This window comes from Chelonia mydas, chromosome 2 (genome assembly GCF_015237465.2).
Source record: "Chelonia mydas isolate rCheMyd1 chromosome 2, rCheMyd1.pri.v2, whole genome shotgun sequence".
NCBI lineage: Eukaryota > Metazoa > Chordata > Testudines > Cheloniidae > Chelonia > Chelonia mydas.
This window is the reverse complement of record NC_057850.1, coordinates 29,037,890-29,060,659: the sequence shown is the minus strand read 5'-3', so window position 1 is coordinate 29,060,659 and position 22,770 is coordinate 29,037,890. Positions and strand designations below refer to the sequence as shown.

At 40.5% G+C, this 22,770-nt stretch overlaps 1 protein-coding gene across 2 annotated transcripts in view; it reads right to left on the bottom strand.

Moving 5' to 3' along the window:
• The window catches only part of CSMD3 (CUB and Sushi multiple domains 3), a 1,174,472-nt gene that overhangs the window by 605,819 nt on the left and 545,883 nt on the right, over positions 1-22,770 (bottom strand). For both annotated transcript variants that reach the window (XM_037892097.2, XM_043539165.1), the window contains one exon: positions 10,939-11,042. In XM_037892097.2, the coding sequence (XP_037748025.1) occupies positions 10,939-11,042 (104 nt within the window). The remainder of the gene's footprint in view (positions 1-10,938; positions 11,043-22,770) is intronic.

The following is a 22,770-nucleotide window of genomic DNA, read 5'->3' as shown; positions in this document are numbered from 1 at the left end:
TAGTTGTTTAAAAAAAACCTCATCCACCTCTTCTTCCCGGTTATGTGGTCTGTAGTAGACCCTACCATGACATTCCCCTTGTTTTTTACCCCTTTTTTCCTTACCCAGAGACTTTCAACAAGTCTGTCTCCAATTTCCATCTCAATCTCAGTCCAAGTGTATACACTTTTACTACCACCCACCACCCAACTACAAACCACCCTGTAGAAATGTAAATGTCACAGAAAGAAAAGCTCTGGAAGGTAAGGGTCCCTTCAGAAAATTGTCCTCAAGTCATTCATTTTTCTGGACATTCCATTCTACTGTTCCCTCCTATAGTCATAGTGATCAGTGTTTCCATCAACAGGGGAGATTCACAAGACTGGGTCAACCCTGCAGCAACTCTGCCTCTACCCTTGTTCTCTGTCCACTCCCTCTACCAGTCCCTTTGGTCTCCCTAGGATTGCCCCTACCATTACTCCCTCTGGGTCTTCTTTCTCTGGAGCATCTCATGAAGTAAAGTCTATCATTACAGGTTCTTATCTCTGTAATTTTCATGTATTTATTAAGTGTTAATTAATGCACTATGGGAGTCCCACTTCAGCCCTCTGTATAAATTGATCCCCTTCTTTTCATATGGTTTGCCCATAGGGTTTTCTGCAGCCCTAGGGCAGTCAGTAGTAACCCCTGTGCCTTTGCAATGGGGTGAGGGAAGGAGACCATGGGTTCCCCATTTATGTGATTTGCAAGAAGTGTTAACATTACTCAGGATACCAAATGTGTTTAAATGATATAAGTGCCTTGAAAAATCCCCAAGCAAGCTCATTTTCATTTCTCATATAATAATCTCATATACAGTATACACACATTTTTCATAAAGTATATGAGTTTAATGTATTGTTATTATTGTTGTTATTATTATTATTAGCTAGGTTACTGGTTTTTTTCAGTGTGGAAAATTCTGTGATATTTTACGGGTCGAATGACTGAATGACATAATACCCCCCCACCCAACATCCGTCACTAAGTCTGGTAATTTTGTCAAATGTCCGTCGTGTAACACGGTGTCCCTCTGAAGCATGGGGCCCCCCAAAGCACGGGGCCTGGGGCAATTGCCCCAGTCCATCCCACGGACGGGACGGCTCTGCTTGGGCACCACCAAAAATTATAGAAACCTGGTGCCCCTTTCAACCACTAGAACATACAATCTCTCCAGAGTAGGAACAAAACCTGAAGTAACTATCTCTTTTAGAAAGGGAAACCATTTATTTAGCTCATTTTAAGTTAAAGTGTTTCATATCATTCTCAGTAAGAGACAATAAGAAAAAATAATCAATTTATGTTTGAACTCACGAGAGTATATGTTTCAGAAAAAAAATTCAATATTGATTTAAAAATTGCCAGTGGTAGAGAATCAATCACAACCATTATTAGTTTGTTCCAATGGTTAACTAGTCATTGGGCGAAAGAAAAAGAAAAAAGAGTGATTCCATATCTCAACGGTTAGGGTACTCACCTGGGAGTGGGAAGATTTTTGTTCAAATCCCTAGTCCAAAGCAGGCAGAGTGGGGATTTGCATCCTGGTCTCCCACATCCTAGGTGAGAACTCTAACCACTGAGCTAAAAGTTGTAAGGGCAGCAGCAGAGTTTTGTGCAGGGCCTGATCTGTTATGCAACCTCTGAGACTGCCTACCAGATTGGGCCCCACAGGCAAGACTGGTGAGGGAGAATACCTCATTTGATGATCTTGCATGGACTTAGACGTGAGCTAGGCACCCAGGCGTTAGGACAGGGAGCTGTCCAGTGTCAGAATTTTAGGTGTAGAGGGGCCTTTAGTGGCAGAAACTTGGATGCCTAGGGACTTTAGGTGCTACAGGATTAGGAAGCAGCTAAGATCTACAATCTTTTGAATATCTACATTTTGGACTTAGGCACCTAAAGTGGCACTTAGGTGCCTAAATCACTTTGTGGATATAGCCCGAATGAAAACTGTATTTGGCAGAATAGTAGACACCACTTCATTTTATAATATGTCTTTTTTTCTTTTCTTTTCTTTTTTAAACAGAATGTCTACTGAACAAATCTTTTTTCCCAAGTTGGCAGGAGTCTGTCTATGAGAACAGATGGGTTGCAACTAACTTAGCTCAGTTTCCTTTCTTGAAAGAGAAGCCAGGATCATTAGAAAGAGATCAGGCAATGTCTAGAAATTGTTTATCTCCTAAAAAGGGCATACAAAAATTATTTTCAAATTCAAGTCAATCGTTGAAGCTGTGCTGGAGCTTCAAAATGGATTTAAAATACATACTGTAGCGAGTTTTAGAACTCTTCCCTGATCATCTTAGCCTGCTTCTGTTTAAATACTCTTCTTCTGTGAGAAATTCACCTCAGTTTCCCACATCTGTGTTCACAGATGGAGCTACTATAAAGACTATTCGCAAAAAGAAAAGGAGTACTTGTGGCACCTTAGAGACTAACCAATTTATTTGAGCATGAGCTTTCGTGAGCTACAGCTCACTTCATCGGATGCATACTGTGGAAACTGCAGAAGACATTATATACACAGAGACCATGAAACAATACCTCCTCCCACCCCACTCTCCTGCTGGTAATAGCTTATCTAAAGTGATCATCAAGTTGGGCCATTTCCAGCACAAATCCAGGTTTTCTCACCCTCCGCCCCCCCCCCCACACAAACTCACTCTCCTGCTGGTAATAGCCCATCCAAAGTGACCACTCTCTTCACAATGTGTATGATAATCAAGGTGGGCCATTTCCTTCACAAATCCAGGTTCTCTCACCCCCTCACCCCCGTCCAAAAACCACACACACAAACTCACTCTCCTGCTGGTAATAGCCTATCCAAAGTGACCACTCTCCTTACAACGTGCATGAAAATCAAGGTGGGCCATTTCCAGCACAAATACAGGTTTTCTCACCCCCCCCCTTTTTTCCCAAAAAACACACACACACAAACTCACTCTCCTGCTGGTAATAGCTCAACCTGGGATATTCTATCTACTACCCAAGATCCATAAACCTGGAAATCCTGGGCGCCCCATCATCTCAGACATTGGCCCCCTGACAGCAGGATTGTCTGGCTATGTAGACTCCCTCTTCAGACCCTACGCTACCAGCACTCCCAGCTACCTTCGAGACACCACTGACCTCCTGAGGAAACTACAATCCATCGGTGATCTTCCTGATAACACCACCCTGGCCACTATGGATGTAGAAGCCCTCTACACCAACATTCCACACAAAGATGGACTACAAGCCGTCAAGAACACTATCCCCGATAATGTCACGACTAACCTGGTGGCTGAACTTTGTGACTTTGTCCTTACCCATAACTATTTTACATTTGGGGACAATGTATACCTTCAGATCAGCGGTACCGCTATGGGTACCCGCATGGCCCCACAGTATGCCAACATTTTTATGGCTGATTTAGAACAACGCTTCCTCAGCTCTCGTCCCCTAACGCCCCTACTCTACTTGCGCTATATTGATGACATCTTCATCATCTGGACCCATGGAAAAGAAGCCCTTGAGGAATTCCACCATGATTTCAACAATTTCCATCCCACCATCAACCTCAGCCTGGTCCAGTCCACACAAGAGATCCACTTCCTGGACACTACAGTGCTAATAAACGATGGTCACATAAACACCACCCTATACCGGAAACCTACTGACCGCTATTCCTACCTACATGCCTCCAGCTTTCACCCTGACCACACCACACGATCCATCGTCTACAGCCAAGCTCTGCGATACAACCGCATTTGCTCCAACCCCTCAGACAGAGACAAACACCTACAAGATCTCTATCAAGCATTCTTACAACTACAATACCCACCTGCGGAAGTGAAGAAACAGATTGATAGAGCCAGAAGAGTTCCCAGAAGTCACCTACTACAGGACAGGCCCAATAAAAGAAAATAACAGAACGCCACTAGCTGTCACCTTCAGCCCCCAACTAAAACCCCTCCAACGCATTATTAAGGATCTACAACCTATCCTGAAGGATGACCCAACACTCTCACAAATCTTGGGAGACAGGCCAGTCCTTGCCTACAGACAGCCCCCCAACCTGAAGCAAATACTCACCAACAACCACATACCACACAACAGAACCACTAACCCAGGAACCTATCCTTGCAACAAAGCCCGTTGCCAACTGTGCCCACATATCTATTCAGGGGACACCATCACAGGGCCTAATAACATCAGTCACACTATCAAAGGCTCGTTCACCTGCACATCCACCAATGTGATATATGCCATCATGTGCCAGCAATGCCCCTCTGCCATGTACATTGGTCAAACTGGACAGTCTCTACGTAAAAGAATAAATGGACACAAATCAGATGTCAAGAATTATAACATTCATAAACCAGTCGGAGAACACTTCAATCTCTCTGGTCACGCAATCACAGACATGAAGGTCGCTATCTTACAACAAAAAAACTTCAAATCCAGACTCCAGCAAGAAACTGCTGAATTGGAATTCATTTGCAAATTGGATACTATTAATTTAGGCTTAAATAGAGACTGGGAGTGGCTAAGTCATTATGCAAGGTAGCCTATTTCCCCTTGTTTTTTCCTCCCCCCCCTCCCCCCAGACGTTCTGGTTAAACTTGGATTTATGCTGGAAATGGCCCACCTTGATTGTCATACACATTGTGGGGAGAGTGGTCAGTTTGGATGAGCTATTGCCAGCAGGAGAGTGAGTTTGTGGGGGGGGGGGGGGGGGGGGTGAGAAAACCTGGATTTGTGCTAGAAATGGCCCACCTTGATTATCATGCATATTGTAGGGAGAGTGGTCACTTTGGATGAGCTATTACCAGCAGGAGAGTGAGTTTGTGTGTGTATGGGGGTGGGGGGGGGTGAGAAAACCTGGATTTGTGCTGGCAATGGCCCACCTTGATTATCATGCACATTGTAGGGAGAGTGGTCACTTTGGATAGGCTATTACCAGCAGGAGAGTGAGTTTGTGTGTGTGGTTTTTGGAGGGGGGTGAGGGGGTGAGAGAACCTGGATTTGTGCAGGAAATGGCCCACCTTGATTATCATACACATTGTGAAGAGAGTGGTCACTTTGGATGGGCTATTACCAGCAGGAGAGTGAGTTTGTGTGGGGGGGGGCGGAGGGTGAGAAAACCTGGATTTGTGCTGGAAATGGCCCAACTTGATGATCACTTTAGATAAGCTATTACCAGCAGGAGAGTGGGGTGGGAGGAGGTATTGTTTCACGGTCTCTGTGTATATAATGTCTTCTGCAGTTTCCACAGTATGCATCCGATGAAGTGAGCTGTAGCTCACGAAAGCTCATGCTCAAATAAATTGGTTAGTCTCTAAGGTGCCACAAGTACTCCTTTTCTTTTTGCGAATACAGACTAACATGGCTGTTACTCTGAAACCTATAAAGACTATTGCCAGCACTGAACAAATAACTGCATGGCAGAAATTAAATAATTAATGTATTAAATGCTTATTCCTGCTACAAAAAGAATATATCTTGCCATGACTGGCAATTTCATAAACTACCAAATTAATAACAGGATGTCTCTCCACTAGAACAAGCATTGTTGGACTGGCCACCTCTAGATTTTGTCTCTGGTAGATGGCTGATTGTAGATTTTGGCAACAGCCACTGATAATTTCCAGACCTACATTTCATTTTGGTCTCAATGGAAAATATTTTTATAATATAGAACCATGGAAATTAGTACAAGTTCTGTTTAATCAATTCATTTTTTCCACATTGTTGGAAATCGCCATTGTGCCCAAAATACCCAAACACTTTCATGGGGGAAAATGGCCCTAAACTTTCACAAGGTTTACCCCACTTCCGTAAAATTAAAACACTGACAATTCATTTTTTTCACCTCTAGCACTTTCCTGAATGGCACTTTGCAAATTAGGAGCTAGATCCTCACCTGGTGTAATTATAGGCCCCATTGACTTCAATTAAACTACAAGAATTTACTCAAGTTGATGATCTGGACCCCAAGTGCTTTGGGTAATAAGTGTCTAGCGGTGCCTGGTATAATTAGTGGGTTCAGACACTGATAATCTTCCTAATTAGCCTTGGTAAAGTGGCAGGTAAACACGTCTAACAAGGATTTGATGGCAACGTTCGCGGGTAGGACCATGCATTCTCACCGTATTATATAAAAATCTGCAGGAAGAAAAACAATTAAATTGGGTGTGTGTGAGAGAGAGAGAGAGAGAGAGAATGACCCAGGGTCCAGGCCCCCTGCTTCAATCACTCTTTTATTATTTATCTACAGCGGAAAAAGCTTCAACAGGAGAGACTGAAGGAGCCCCATTTGGAATAACCCCTAGCTCTGTCATTACTCTCCTGCGAGGTGGAGACACCTGTTCAATTTTTTTTCTTACACTCTAGTAGAGATGGGGAAATTAAATCTGGGTCTCTCCCATTCCAAGTGGGTGTGGTTAAAAATTACAAGGTGGGTACCACCACCTTCGCATCTTGGATTTTGAATGAGCCTCTAAGCATACCTGTGGGATGGAGCTCTGCACATGACTTAGGCGGCCAAATGCTTGTTTTTCCCTGTTTCATGAATCACTTTGAGGCTTAGGTGGGAGATGTGTGTCCGGATGCCTAAAGGGAGACAGAAGTGCACATGCCCAGAGGCAGAAACTTAGGTGCCGAGGGAATTTTTACCCTGAAAAACAGGTGTTGAGTTTAGATGCCTACACGGTTCAGCAAGAGTTTAGTGGATCACAGTGGAGCCAAAACAGGGACACAGCCGCCTAAGTACTTTTGTGGATTCCACCCCAGGCTCTAAGTGGCCCAGACAGGAAAAGATTTACAATGTTCTAACATTCCCTAATTATCTACTACCTTGACTTACATTGTTAATTCTTCCTGAGAGATTTTATACCTAGTGACTGCCACAAGCCTTATTACAAAACAATTGATACGCAGGCACTTGGGGAACAGAAACAATATCTATTTGTCAGATGTGACCAGTCATAACAAACCAACACACCTCAAAATTCAAGTATGATTTAAAAAAAAAAAAAAAACTCATAGAACCTGCAAAATAATTTGAGGAAATCATGTTCTGGTCATCAGCATCCTCTGAACTGAAAATATTCGTTGCAATTTATTTGCTCAGCTCTCTTTTCACCACAACTTCCCTGTTATACTTTATGTTCATCCTTACTTAATAGAATATCATGAAAATTTGAGTAATGCATTGATAAGAGAAAATGATACAGAGTTCATTCATATTCTTGACAGTTTCAATACTGTAATTTCATCATTCTTCAAAATATGCCTCACCATCAAATACATTCTTGTAAAATATTAACACCTTTAATGAAACCAAACCAGTGCAGAATGGTTCACTACATTTGTCAAAATGTAAAAAAATGCTGCACTGTATCTGAATGTGTTACTGTAATTTAAGTGCCAAAGATGATAATACCAACACTTCATTTAAATGGTATTAGAACTTTAATAAATGCTGTCTCCTCATATGAGGCAATGTGGTCCAGGTCAGTAGAAGCATGTGAGTTCTAATTCTGTCTCTTCCTGTGACTGCTGTGTGCTCTTGGGAATGTCATTTAACATCTGTGTCTCACTTTCCCTGTAGATAAAATGTGGATAATAATCTTACCTTCTAACTTTTCAAGATAATGTGAAATTGATGTACATACAGTCCTTTTAAGATATATATCACTATACAAATGTGATTGCATCGGAAATATTGAGGGCTTATCTACATGTAACGCTGACAGACCCTGGTCGTTGGTGGGTGGGATTGAACCTGGGACCTCTGGAGCTTACTGCATGAGCCTCTACTGCATGAGCTAAAAGCCAGCTGCCTATAGAGTAGTCTCTCTCTCACCATACCCAGAAGGTGTGGGAGTTACATACTTCCCCCAGCTGAGGAAGCACATCCCGAGCTTCAGAGACCTCCCAGTTGAAATCCCGGATGAGCCCCCACTTTTAACGCCAACAAGACCTCGGTCATCAGTGGGGAGGATCAAACCAGGGACTGCTGGAGCTTAGTGCATGAGCCTCTACAGCATGAGCTAAAAGCCAACTGGCTGTTAGCTAAGGCTGTAGAGCAGACTCATTTTATATCTCTCTCTAAGTCAGGGGTCTCAAACACGCGGACCGCGGGGTTATTTCCTGCAGCCCGCCAAGCTCCCCATGCCCCCCCACTCCTCCGTAGTTATTTCTTGCAGGCCGTGTACCCGCTCCTCTGCCTACCTCCAGGCGCTTCCTGCCACCAAACAGCTGTTTAGTGCTTTCCAGGAGGGAGGGGGTAGGAGCAGGGAGCCACGTGCTCAGGGGAGGAGGCAGAGAAGCGGTGGGGCAGGGGCGGGGATTTGAGTAAGGGGTTGGAATGAGGGCGGGGAAGCGGTGGGAAGAGGCGGGGCAGGGGCGGGGCCTCATGGAAGGAGTGGAGTGGGGGCGGGGCCGGGGGTGGAGATGTCAGTGATGCAGCCCTCGGGCCAACGTACTAGTCCTCATGTGGCCCTCTTGGTGATTTGAGTTTGAGATCCCTGCTCTAAGTGGTCTCAGTGCCACTAGATGCCACTCAATACCACTATTCAGAGAACACCACACCCAGAAGGTGTGTGGGTTACATACCCACAGTTTTTGTGCTGATTTAAGTCTACAGGTTGAGTTACTATGCATCAAGCCAGGCTGTGAATCTACAGTGCACCATCTTGCCACACAGTATAGAATATAGAATATCAGGGTTGGATATCCCAGTAATATCCCAGATATTGACAGAAAGGAAGGAGTACAGAAAAGGGCCACAAAGAATAGTTAGGGTTGACCTTATGATGAAAAGGGTAATATTGCTAAGGGAGAGTCATGATGAAAGTCTATAGATACTTGAAGTGTTTAAATGCCAAGGAGATAGAGTAAGATTCAAGGCTGCAATAATTAGGAGTAATTAGATGAGCTTAAGAAAGGGAAAAATAAGGTGAATATCAAAAAAACCCTTCTGACATTGTGCACTATGATCTAGTAAGTTTTGCTATAGACTCCTAAGGGATGTGATAAAAGCCTTATTTCTCAGGACATTTAAAAACACTTTAAAACAAATGACTAGAAAATGTACTGTAAGGAGTAAACTTGCATTGGCTTAGGGTGGACTAGATGTTCTAGAAGGTCTTTTCCATTTCTAACTGATGATTTATTTTGTTTGAACAATTATGTTTATTTTTCTCCAGGGTCGAACTTTTATGTTTGATTCATTTTATACAGATACATCATACCCACTTGAGAAGCTACCATTTTGTTTTCCCAACACTTTCATTATATGAACTCCTACATTCAGAGTTTAAAACTCAGTTTTGAAAAATAATCAGAATGAAAGTTGGCACATAAGGCCTCTGTTGAGAAGTGATTATTAAAAAGATATTTGTTAATAAAAATATTAACCCTTCTCCCCATTTGCACATTATTTATGCAGCTATTTGCAAAAGACCAATCTCTTATAAATTGAGTTGGGCAAATAACAGATTTTTGGTTCATCTTTAATTTGGAAAATACCAGTAATTTTAAAAAAATGTGCAGGTCAAATGAAATATTTTATCTCAAAATCAAAACATTTCAATTTTGACCATTTTCAAATGTTTCTGAATTTATAAGATAAATTAAAGGGAAATTTTGAACTAAAAAGTAGTTTCAAAGTGAAAAATCTAAAAGGTTTGGTTTTGAAAATATCAAAATGAAATGTTTTGATTTTTTCACAATGGTTTTTCCACAACAATTTTGTGAAATGTTTCAATGTTGTGCATTTGTATTATTCACAGAAAAAAAAGAACTGGCCAAAAAGTTTCACTTATGATCTATTCATATGATCTTCTCTAAGCAACAAAATATTATCTTTATTTATTTTTAAAGAAAAATTAAATACTAAATTAAATGCATACCAGGGGCCTCATGAAAACAAATCACACACAATTTTTACCTACTTTTGCTCCAGATTATTACAATTGAAAAAACAAACAAAAACAAACAAACAAACAATGCAACACAAAGTAACAAAAGACAACTAATGCCTAGTTACACTGTTCTGCCCTTTTAAAAGTGTATGGAAATTAAGGTCAGAATAATTGTTTTACATTTTATGTCTTTTTAAACATTATTAATTAAATATAATTTTATGAACTTGGCTTCTTGGGACTGATCATCGCAAGAGAGCCAAACACCATCAGCAGGTTAAGTAAATGAAAATCTGAGTCCAGGACCGAACAAACTGATTATTATAAAATAGATTTAGGTGTATAGATACTGTGGTGATGGGTGACAGACTAAAACCCAAAGATAGACACTCATTAAATTGCCTGCAGTAGGTACCCAGGACTGCTGAAATCATAATATTAGATGGTTTAGGTAACAGTAATATTTAACAGGATCAGGAATTACAGAGACAATGTAGCCTGTGTTCAGGGCTTACCTGTCATAGTCGGTGAGCTATAAAGGTTCCTATGGTTCATTTGCTGTCAAGATGGGCTTTTCAAAGGATATTATTGTAAAAGACAGTTACTTAAGCAGTACATTTTTCTGTCCATTCTCTTTCCTCTATATCACATTCACAATCTGACCACGCAGCCCTTGCAGAGGAACATAGTAACCCTGGGAAAATTGCATTTAGGCTTATTTTTTGCAAAACAGAATGAATCTGCCTGAAGAACTGGGGCTACATTACTCTGTTTTAGCTCTCATGCCCATCTTCTTTCAAAACTAGGATGGTAAATATGAACTAAAATACCTTATCCTATATGTCAGTCTTGAATAATTTGATGAGCTCCATAAGATTATTTTTCTGTTGGCATTATTCATCTCTCAGGTTACACGAGAAAATAATTTTGTCCAATCTATGCATCATTCAATAGCACCAGAAAATCCTATATTAAAGTAATTCTGCAAAGCATAGCAAAAACCGAGACTTACACTTGCAGCACAGTTTTAGGATCACCGACTTCCCCTCCGTCACCAATTGTCAGTGTGTCGTAGCCAATCTCCAGATCAAATTCTTCAAAATTTATCTGAATAACCTAGTAGAAAAAAATATGCTCTTAAAAAGTAAGAAATTTCATTATGAGATGAGTGAATACAGATGCCTTTCAAACAGCAAAAATGAAACAAAACCCCAAATAAGTAATAGCTACACATATTAGTGACATTTTATTTGATATTCCCCTGTTGTTATTAACCTGCAAAATTAGTTAATGCAATATTCCATGAAAATAAAATTCTTTTTTATGTGGCACCAGTTTGCTGGCATGCTAGAAGTACCTATTATGTGGTTATTGTACTTTTTATATAGTACTGTAAAATTGTATTATATTTCCAATGTGGTACCTTCACAGGGCAACATAATTACTTACTGAGGGTGAAATTCACTCCTGCCCATATTAAATTTAATAATTTTGCTTTGTCCAGGAAATTCCGAAGAGATGAGGACATCATTTACACACCCCATGCCTACAACCAAGTTTTGGTGGTACAAAGAAGCCTTTGAAGACATTATTCCAGCCTATAGGTTAAACCTGTTACATATTTTTATGAACTTGTAAAAAACATGACTACCGAAGGTGAAAATTTTGTTATGCCTGTGTCAAGGTTCCCTCCCCACTCTGAACTCTAGGGTACAGATGTGGGGACCTGCATGAAAACCTCCTAAGCTTACTTTTACCAGTTTAGGTTAAAACTTCCCCAAGGTACAAACTATTTTACCCTTTGCCCTTGGACTTCCACTGCCACCACCAAACGTTTATCTGGGTTTATTGGGAAAACGTTGTTTGGAAACGTCTTTCCCCCCAAAATCCTCCCAACCCTTGCACCCCACTTCCTGGGGAAAGTTTGGTAAAAATCCTCACCAATTTGCATAGATAACCACAGACCCAAACCCTTGGATCTTAGAACAATGAAAAAGCATTCAGTTTCCTTACAAGAAGACTTTTAATAGAAGTAAAAAGAAAAGAATCACCTCTGTAAAATCAGGATGGTGAATACCTTACAGGGTAATTAGATTCAAAACATAGAGAATCCCTCTAGGCAAAACCTTAAGTTACAAAAAAGACACACAGACAGGAATATTCATTCTATTCAGCACAGCTTATTTTCTCAGCCATTTAAAGAAATCATAATCTAACGCATATCTAGCTAGATTACTTACTAAGTTCTAAGACTCCATTCCTGTTCTGTCCCCGGCAAAAGCATCACACAGACAGACCCAGACCCCTTCTTTTTCTCCCTCCTCCCAGCTTTTGAAAGTATCTCGTCTCCTCATTGGTCATTTTGGTCAGGTGCCAGTGAGGTTATCCTAGCTTCTTAACCCTTTACAAGTGAAAGGATTTTTCGTCTGGCCAGGAGGGATTTTAAAGGTGTTTACCCTTCCCTTTATATTTATGACAGCCTGTGTATTCTAAACTCCAGTATGACAGATAGTTAACTATGTGCAGCATGCATGTTATATATTATGGAGAACAACTGTCAGCTCCATATTGAGTGATGAGATGAGTTTTGAACTTGAAGCAGTAATTCAACCACTTTGTTACATAAAAATGCAGCATACCTTCCCCATCAATTGCTTAAGCTACATTTTTTTTTAAAAAAGGAAATAACACAGGTACCTCAAACTTCCTATATAATTAAAAATAATTGAACTCTTGTGCAAAGGTTACATTTTAAGATGTGTGGGCGTTTTTTTGGGGGGGGGAGGGGACTAGTTATGTATATATGGAGAAAGAGAACTGATAATTTCTCCTTCAGCAGCAGTTGTCAGATAATGTTCTGCTCCAAATGATTCCACAAGAAAAATGCCGTCTTTCAAAATGGCTGTCATCTTCCCATTGTTCTCAACAAAACTGAAGCCAGAGCTGCCCTTAGTTAGATGACTATTATGAAAAGGGCATATCTTTACCGTTGCTCTGAATGTGACTGAGCGTCTTCTCCTAGAATTATAGGGGCCACCAGCACTCCGAGACAGCTTGACTTCATGCCTTTTAAGAGCATTTGGAGGTGGTGACCATTTTGAATAGGACAATTCTCCATGTGTTTTCTGAAGGAGATAATTTCATGCACCAAACCCTGCTGAGAGTAACTTTAAATGAAAAACAATGGGAAAAATTACCTTTGACCCTAATTATTTCTTTTCAGAAGGTACCAAATCTATTCCAGAGAGAGGGCTGTAGGGAACAGAAAACAGTGGCATGTATGTGCACATGCATCCATGGATTAATGTAGTAGCAGAAGAGGAAACTGATGTGTGTGGGGGGGAAGTGTAGTTGGTAATGGAGGGAGGAGGAAAACTGGTATGTGTTTCAGGGAAATATAAAGGACAATAAGAACATAGGATTTATGAGGGAATGCAGGGGAATATAGGACGGTGCAAGAGGCAGGGGAAATTTGCAGGACAAGAGCTTTACACTCCTCTGCCAAGCAAAGCAGCTTTAAACTCAGCTTCAGTGCCCAATATACTCTGTCTCATTTGGCTTTTCTAGAGTGGAGTAAAACAGCCAAAAAAAGACAGTGAATCTGACCATAAAAGCTGAAAAATTAATAAACAGATTTGAAGTTGATACTTCATATCTTCAAATCATTAGAGATATCACTTGTTAACATTTTCATTGAGTTCCTCATTTATGGCTCATGTATGCAATTTGTAAGTTAAAAAACCTTGGAAATTCCCAGACAAAAAATATGTTAAGATTGAATTAAGATCAAGAATTCATATCAGCAATCTGGGGTAAAATACCTTATACAGCTATTGTAATTATCCAAAACCCAAGCATTATAAACTCAGGAAATAAACGGTTATCTATATGCACTATAATTGTTCTTTGAGATGAAAAGGGGAGGGAGAATTGCTCATGGAATATAATAACAAGAACAACATTTTTCATTCTTCAAATGGTTGCAAGCATTTATTCCATTCAGGTGACTCACACCCAGTACTGACAGGAGGAGGGGCTCAGAGTCTATTTAAACAATGACTTCAGTACTGCTTTACCAAAGTCTGCATCTGGCCTAAATGCAGTGGCAACTACATAGCACTTGATAAAAATATGTACTGAAGACCAGGTAGCAGACCTGCAAATGTCCAATATTGAAACATCACTGAGGAGTACTATCCACATTGTTTGGGCCCTAGTTAAATGAGCCCATAATCTTTATGGAGGTATGGTCTGAGCTACTTCAGATGCTGTCATAATGCAGGAAGTTATTCACCTGAAAATCATCTTTGCAGAGATAGCCTGACCCTTCATTCGATCCACATAGTAGACAAAAAGACCAGGTGATGCCTGAAAAGGCTTAGTTCTCTCTAGGTAAAATGCTAAGCACCATCTCATAAGCAATGTGTGAAGTCACTGTTCATCTGTATTTGAGTTCAGTTTAGGAAAGAACACCAGTAAGTAAATAATTTGATTAAGGTGAAACCACTTTCAACAAAAATTTTAGATATGACTGAAGGGCCACCTTATCATTGAAAGATTGCATATACAGGGATTCTGTGGTTAAGCCCTGCAGCTCACTTACTCTCCTTGCTGATGTTACAGCACAAGGAAGACTGTCTTCTGGCACAGGAGGGACAAAAGAGCAAGTTCCAAGGGCTCAAATGGAGCCTCATATAAAGGCAGCTAAAGATGTTACGGTCCCACAAGGAAACAGATGACTCCTCTTAGAAATCTCACTACCACGGAGTTCAAGAAAATTGACTTGTCTTGGATGGATGGAGGAAACACCGAGTTCGCTGCTAAAGTGAACCCTTAAAAAAATGAGTGAAAGACCAGAAGACTGAAGGTACAACAGGTACCCTGAAATGTTCCGAATGCAGGCCAGCACTAGCTGAATTTCCCAGGCTAGTGACCAAACTGAAAATTGCATCTACTAGGTCTACTTATTTGGCCAAATGGAAGGTTTCCTTCTATTAAGTAACACTTGTTGAATTGCTTCCAAACGTCATTCCTCCTCTTCACCTATCCAAGTAGCATCCATAAAGTGAGGTGCTGCTTGCCCTGACCATGGTTCTGGAACACTAAGTTGGGATAAAGAAGAAGAGATATTGGTGATCAAACTGATAAATTGAAGAGATTGGAGAGCCAACAGTCTCAGCCAACCTGGTACAATGAGAATCAGCCTGGCATGATCCAGGTTCAGTTTGAAAATGGCAAGTGGGATGATTTGGATTGGAGGGAAGGAATATATAAGTTCTGATCCCCAAATCAGATGGAAGACATACCTCAAGGAGCCAGGACCGAGGCCTGCTCAGGAGCAAAACCGATGACACTTCTTGTTTTTTGTTGCAAACAGACTGATAGCCAGAATGCTCCATTCTCCTAAAATGGACCTCAACATTCTGTTCTCCACAGACCATTCTCAATCTCAATCCATAGGAAGTCTTGACAATCTATGAGAATGGTGTCTCAAAGCCCAGGGAGATTGAGAGGATGCCCCCGAGCTTAATCCTGACAACCCTTCCCCAAGTCATCCAAAGACAAACAGGGAGTCATCCCAGGTGGAGTGAGTAAACATCCAGCCTCATCTGAAGCTGAAAATGTCAGTTGCATTGATACCAAGGTCGATAAAGAAGTCAACATTTAAGGACTGGCAGGGGCATCACACTCCCACTCAATACCAAAACAGAAGATGGCACCAAACCCAGGATCAGGACCAATCCTGTAGATGTGGACTGTACCACAGTCATCTCAGTACTGAAGACAGTGACTGTGCCAACAGACCCTTCAGTATAGATAAGGAGGCAAACCTCAGCTGCCCACTCTGAGGTGGTGCCGAAGATGATGCAGACAATTGAGACAAGTCTACAATTAATCCAGGCAGTGCTGAGGCTCACACAGGAGCAGCTCAATGCTCCTGAATAACTGGGGAGTCAGGAACAGAGAGGTCTGACGCTGCTTGGTACACCAGTAGCATGGAAACTGATGGTGCTGATGTCATCACTACTGGATTCAACAGCTGTCCCAAGGATGGTATCAGAGTCAATGGTGCAGCATCTAATTGATATCACCTTAGTACCAGAGAGCAGGCAGATGGCTCAGCTCCATCCTGAATACCCGAAGAATCAGAGTATCAGTCTGCACTCATCCTGGAAGAGGAGGATGAATCTCTCCGATCTCTGGAGAAGCTACGGTCCCTTTTGTGAGAACTTTTTCTCTGGTTCTGAACTTGTCTGAGGGGCCAGACGATATGCAGAGGTACTGGGTGCCGAAGTGGGCCTCATGGCCTGCTCATAAGTTACTGTTGAGAAGCAAGTCCCTAGCCACCTGCGTACTTTCCTTTCCTGAACGATTTGCATATGGATCATCTTTAAAAAATCAGTTAAATCTAACTTGCGACCACAAATATCAAAATGCCATAATCATATAGTTCTTGCCAGGTGCAGCTACAGGATAGATTTTGTCTGATTGTAATATTGGCCAAGGGATTCTCCATTAAAAAGAACCCAGGTAAGTTGGCATCTTAGTTATTTTACATTGCCAGACTGGTGCAAAGCTGGACCCCAGTTCCAACTCCATCTGGCTCATAACAGCTAGGGCACCTGGCTTTTACAGGCAGGGATGGGGTAGAAGGAAGTATTTTTTCCCCTTTACAATGTTTCCAAAATAGCTTTTTTATTATATATGTGGCATATAAATTAAAAACCCACCAATGAACCCCCTGGGCAGACATCATCCTCGCATCAAGGGATAATCGCATAAGGAAGAATAGATAACTCATACATGATCGTGTGTGTGCACAATGTGGCATTATAATTCAAATATTAGGCTACTAGCCTAGGATTTGAGAGACCCAGGTTCTATTCTCTGCTCCACTCCAGACTTCCTGTATAACCCAGAACTAGTCAATTAGCCTCTTTGTGTGTCAGTTTCCCATCTGTATAATGGGATAACAGCATTTCCCTACCTCACAGGAATGTTGTGAGGATCAATACAAAAAAAAACTGTTAAGTGCTTTGAGATCTATGATGAAAAACACTCTATAAGAGCTAGGTATTAAGATTTTATTCACAATTGTTTTGGAAGGTCTGGACAACTCGCCTGGGACTTTGCCACTGGGTAATAGAGCCATTCCAAATGTGTGTTAATAAAACCAATATACTACATAAACATTTACACACACACATAAATATATATTACTATATATACTCACCCATATATGTACATAAATCTACATCTGTTGTGTACTAGGTGCTTAAATAGTCAATCATTGAAGATAATTGGTGTCAAGTACTGCATTGTTGTCAAACTAAGAGCGCATTAAAAGGGTAACCATATATATTATTTTAATTGGCTGAAAAATTTGGGGAACATTAGCATTTAATAGGCAGTCTTAATCACTGCAATTCCTACTACCATAAGTTCCTCTTTCTCAAAAATACAGGATGAAGTGAATATTAGAAAAATGCTGTTAATATCTCCACAACGGCCAGTAGCCAAACAAAAATGCAGCAGTGATTTCTAGATTACATTTTATTTTATGAATGGAAAACTATAAAGACAGTTCTTAGAGTCAGCAAGCACTACCCAATACTGCCCTTGCCCCTAGAGGAAAAAAAAGTGCTACCATCAGCTGTTTCAACTATATTACAGTGAAAATGAAATATAGTCTTTTATATCTCCAAAATCCAGTTTATCAAAATGTGCTTGCAGGGAACCAACTAACCATCTAATGAATTATCCATGTCAATTTGGATTTAATGTAGAGCACCTGAGTAGATTTACAGCATCTAAGGAATGTGCTTTTTCTTTGCTGACTAAACCTGGAGGTGTTTTAACTTTAGTGAAGTTGCACGCATGGGTCAAGGGTAACATATGGCCATAGTATTGTTCAAATAACTGATGGAACTGTAAATTTCAGAGAGAGAGGAAGTCAAGTGGCATTAACTGACTACAGTCATTAAGACTATACAATCTGAGGTTAGTTCAGGCATTTGGCTGAATAGTATCTTTTGCAAGATTTCTGAGAACAAATGTCAAAACCAAAAAAAAAAAAAAAAAAGGCTCAGTGGAAGCTGTGCTAGTCTTCTATATTTTATCCATTGGGTAGCCAGATCAGCTGTCGGCCTAAGACCTGATCAACCCCCACCCCCATACGTGTGGGTAACACAGCATGCATAGATCAAGTTGTGGAAGAGGAAACCAAGTAAACGTTGGTCAAATATGGGGGTCTGATTCTCATTTACACTCAGCGTAAGTTATAATTAACCCAATTTAGCTCCCCTTTCCACTGGCAGAGCAGAACAAAGTGCCAGCAGTGTAAATGAGACCTGCCCCATAGTTCTGATCAACCAACACTTAGATTCATATTTAAATGTTTATTTGTAATCCAAAGTGCTGGCTGCTGAGAGAGATGCAATGGGGCACCTTTTGCCCTATACCTAAAAACACACATGTGCTTGAATTTCAGCATGAGTAGAATAATTGACATCAGTGGAACTCCTCACATGTTTAAAATGAAGCATGTGCATAAATATTTGCAGGATTGGGTCCTTAGTATAGTCCCAAACCTGTATCTACGCAGAAGATCACTCCAAATGGGACTAACATTTCAATTATATCACTCATATTTATGCAGAAAAATCAGGGTCACAACTATTTTATTTTAAATCATTTTATATATGATGCCTGTAACAAAGTAGCTTGTAATATTCAGTGAATATTAAAAAAAGAGAGCTCCAAGCTTATTCATAGAGAATCCTGCCCTTTGTTAGGAGTGTTAGTGACAATGTAGGATTCAGGTCTGTATTTTTGCCTGAGATAGAATTTTAGGTCTTGTTTGCCCGTTCGATTCTTGATACACTTATATTCTTAACTAATACGCGTGAACAAAGGGATCCTTACTAATATGTTGTCAAGGTTCTTCCCCACTCTGAACTCTAGGGTACAGATGTGGGGACCTGCATGAAAGACCCCCTAACCTTATTCTTACCAGCTTAGGTTAAAACTTCCCCAAGGCACAGATTTCTTTCTTGCCTTGGGAACCAGCTTAGGTTAAAGGCTCGGTAGCTGTACTCTGATTCCTGCTACCTACTGCTGGTTCTAGATCTTATTCCTGTCTGTCATGGATTTGCAAGTGAGACTAAATCAGAAAATATTGACCAACAAAGCAGGGGATGAATCAGCCCAAATACACAAGTAGCAGCAAGAAGAAAAGGAGTACTTGTGGCACCTTAGAGACTGACAAATTTATCTGAGCATAAGCTTTCGTGAGCTACAGCTCACTTCATCGGATTCATTCAGTGGAAAATACTCAGCTTCAAAGGAACAAGGTGGCTTGTGTCACAAGTTTTAGCTGTTAAACTTTAGAAACAGGATCAACTGGAGCAGTGGCCCTGTATCCCTTTCAGGAGTCTGATTTTTATATTGCGTACCCCAATTTCACTTCACTTAAAAACTACTTGCTTACAAAATCAGACATAAAAATACAAAAGTGTTGCAGCATACTATTACTGAGACATAGGTTACTGTCTCATTTTTTACCATATAATTACAAAATAAACTGATTGGAATATAAATATCGTACTTACATTTCAGTGTATAGTGTATAGAGCAGTATAAAAAAGTCATTGTCTGTATGACATTTTAGTTTGTACTGACTTTGCTAGTGCTTTTTATGTAGCCCGTTGTAAAACTGGACAAATATCTAGATTAATTGATGTACCCCCTGGAAGACCTCTGTGTGCCCCACGGGTGTGCACAGGCCTGGCTGAGAACCACTGATCTAAAAAAACCTGGCTGAAGTCTGAAACCCACCCTCCTGTTGTCAATCAAGTGGAATTTTCTGGTTGCCTGGTTCATTGGGGAAAGAGAGGCAAGATAAGAAAAGGAAAATGTGTCCTGCTTATATTTATATTCCTCATATCTTCTCAGAATGGCTAATTGCTTTTTGCTGAGGATGACTGACTATTTCCCAGTTAAGATATGGCGAATATTTATGTCAGATTATGGAACCTAATGAAGTCCTGTAGTTTGATTGATAGGTTTTACCTCAGCAGTAATTTTCCAAAGAAACACGGCTCCCACTATCAAAATAACTGTGTTAATAATATATTTGATTACTATAAAACTAATAGTTTCAGTGAAAGATATATTGATACTATCATTCATTAGAAAACCAGCCGGTAGTTTTGCTTTAGGTTTTGCATAATCTTGTCCATCAGAATGTTTTGTCACTGTTGCAAAAACCTGGAATGGTTTGGATCAGGCTCTCATTTTATCTAAACCCCAACAGTCAAACAGATTGGAACCAATGGTTCAGTCTGGAGTTGTCTCCAGCATTTATTGTACACTCAATCCTGGTCCAATTGAATTTGAAGAGTGTTTTCCCAACATCTTCAGTATGGTCAGAACCTAGGCCCTGATTTAGGAAAATACTTAATTACCTGAAGTACTACAATGAGTTTTAAGAACATGCTTAAGTGTTTCCTGAATAAGGAGGTTACATCCTAAACAAGAATGTAACTCAAGTGTCTAGAAAATCAGAAAAACAATACTGCAATCTGCAAAGCCTGAGTTAGGCACCTGGACTCCCTATACAATGCATGGGGAGAGATAGGTACCTACAGATGGGATCCAAAAAAACTCCAGCACACTAGCCTGGGAGCTACCTGAGCTAGCCAATGGGAGATGCTGATAAGAGGAATAGGTGCCCAACCGGGGTGCAGGAAGGTGCATCTCTCTGTTTGTGATCCACATCAGGAACTCCTCTGCTGGAGTAGGTGGTTTAGATGCCTAAATTGTTTCTTGTGAGATTGAATTAGGCACTTGCGTTACTCCACACAAATAGGCTGGCAGTGCCCACCTTGTAACTTTTAGCCCAGTAGCTGAATACTCATGGGATCCGGTAGACCCAGGTTCAATCCCCCCTTCTGCCTGAGGGGGAGAAATCATTTGAACAGAAGTCTTCCCCATGTCAGAAGAGTGTCCTAACCACTGAGCTATGGGATATTCTGATGTTGAGGCTCCTTCAATTTCTCTTATTGAAGCTGTTCCATTTTGGACAAAAACTTAGTCATTCGGCAATAGTGAGTGAGAATGGCTCTGTAGCCTGGTGGTTGGGTCACCCACCTGGAAGGTGAGGCACATAGGGTCCAATCCCTCTCCACCATGACTAATTATTTATATACAGTGGAACAGCTTTAAATTTGAATGACTGAGGGAGCCCCACATCAGAATATCCTATAGCTCAGTGTTCAGAATGCTCTCTTGACAGACTGAAGACCCCTGTCTAAATCCTTTCTTCCGAGAAATTGAACTACCTACTAGATTGGGCCCTGCAGCCAAGATAGGCAGCAAATACCTATCTTCTCTTGGTTAATGGATCATTTGGGGGCTTTGGTATAAGATAGGCATCCAAAACCCTAGAGTGAGGCACAATGGTGCATTACCAGACACAGAAACATAGGCATTTAAGGAAATTTTACATTGAATAAATAGGTGCCAAATGAGTTTAGGCACCTACAGGATTATGAGATAGCCAAGCAGGAGTTTTGTGACTTGCAATGAAGCCTAACTCTGCAAGTCTGGGAGTTAGGCATCTAAGCCCCCTCAGCTCTTAGACGGAGGTGTCATCCAGGCTACCTTCCCATCCCATGTCATGAATTCCATGTGAAGAGACCTCCGCAATGTAGCAGATAGAGCTGCTATAACTCCCAAGAGCAGTGGGAGATACTAAAGCCACTGACCTCTTATTTTCACTATGGAATTTTTCCCATTTCTGAGGGCTTTAGGCAGAGATTTTCAAAGGAGCCTACTGAGGTTAGATACCCAACTACCCATAGATTTTCAAGGGGCACCTAACATTCGTAGGCCCCTTTGAAAATTCCACTCAGTGCACTCAAGTTCATTCATTCTGCATTTGTTGGTGCATTTGGCCCATGCTTAAATTTACACTATAGATGCTGGTTCAAATTAACTATGAGATTCTAATACCCTGAGAGTATTGCTTCATCTGTGTTTCATCATTCATCTACTTTGATCCATAACTGTCAAATGAACCTAATTTGGGCTCAAATATATTCTCTCTATTGTAGCATGATAACTCATTTTTGTGGCATGTTTTACTGCATCTGCATTACTAAATGATGATATAGTTAATGAAAATATTCTAAAAATAGAAAGATTAGCTCCATGTACAGAATATTCTTAACATTTTATCCCTCCTTTTAATTTTTGTCATTTGTGTCTTACTTTGTCTTTATTCATTATTTTGCTATCAAAGAACTGAGAAGTATGCTTACATCTGAAAGACTTAGTCCATTTAATTACCCAGGTTAATGGGAAGGAAATGCAATTAAAAGTAAATAATAAGTGCTGGAGCAAAGAATCATACATATGAAAGAGGATATTTGGAAGAAAAGGGTGCTGCAGAATACAAACCAGAAAAAAAGATCTGTGAGCATGTGTTGAAAAATCCCTGAACCCTTCAACCCATTTAGCAGCAGTGATTAAAAAAATAACAAAGGCAAGCAAGGGTAATAAATTGTATTACTAGAGGTTATGTTATAGGGAAAGATCAAGGTAGTTGATAAAAGAGCAGATTTCATGGCAACCTAATTAAAGCTTTGGACATTATGAAGGAGATTGATAAACTTTGCTCACAAATAACTTTACACTGATAAATAGAAAACAAACAAAAAGATATGAGCTGAGACTAAAGAACACATGGCAGAGCTGATGCTTAAAAAGGCCACCAGAACAAAACAGAAATCTAAGAGTATTTCTGTCAAAAAACAAGAAAACATTGTCTGAAAAATAATTG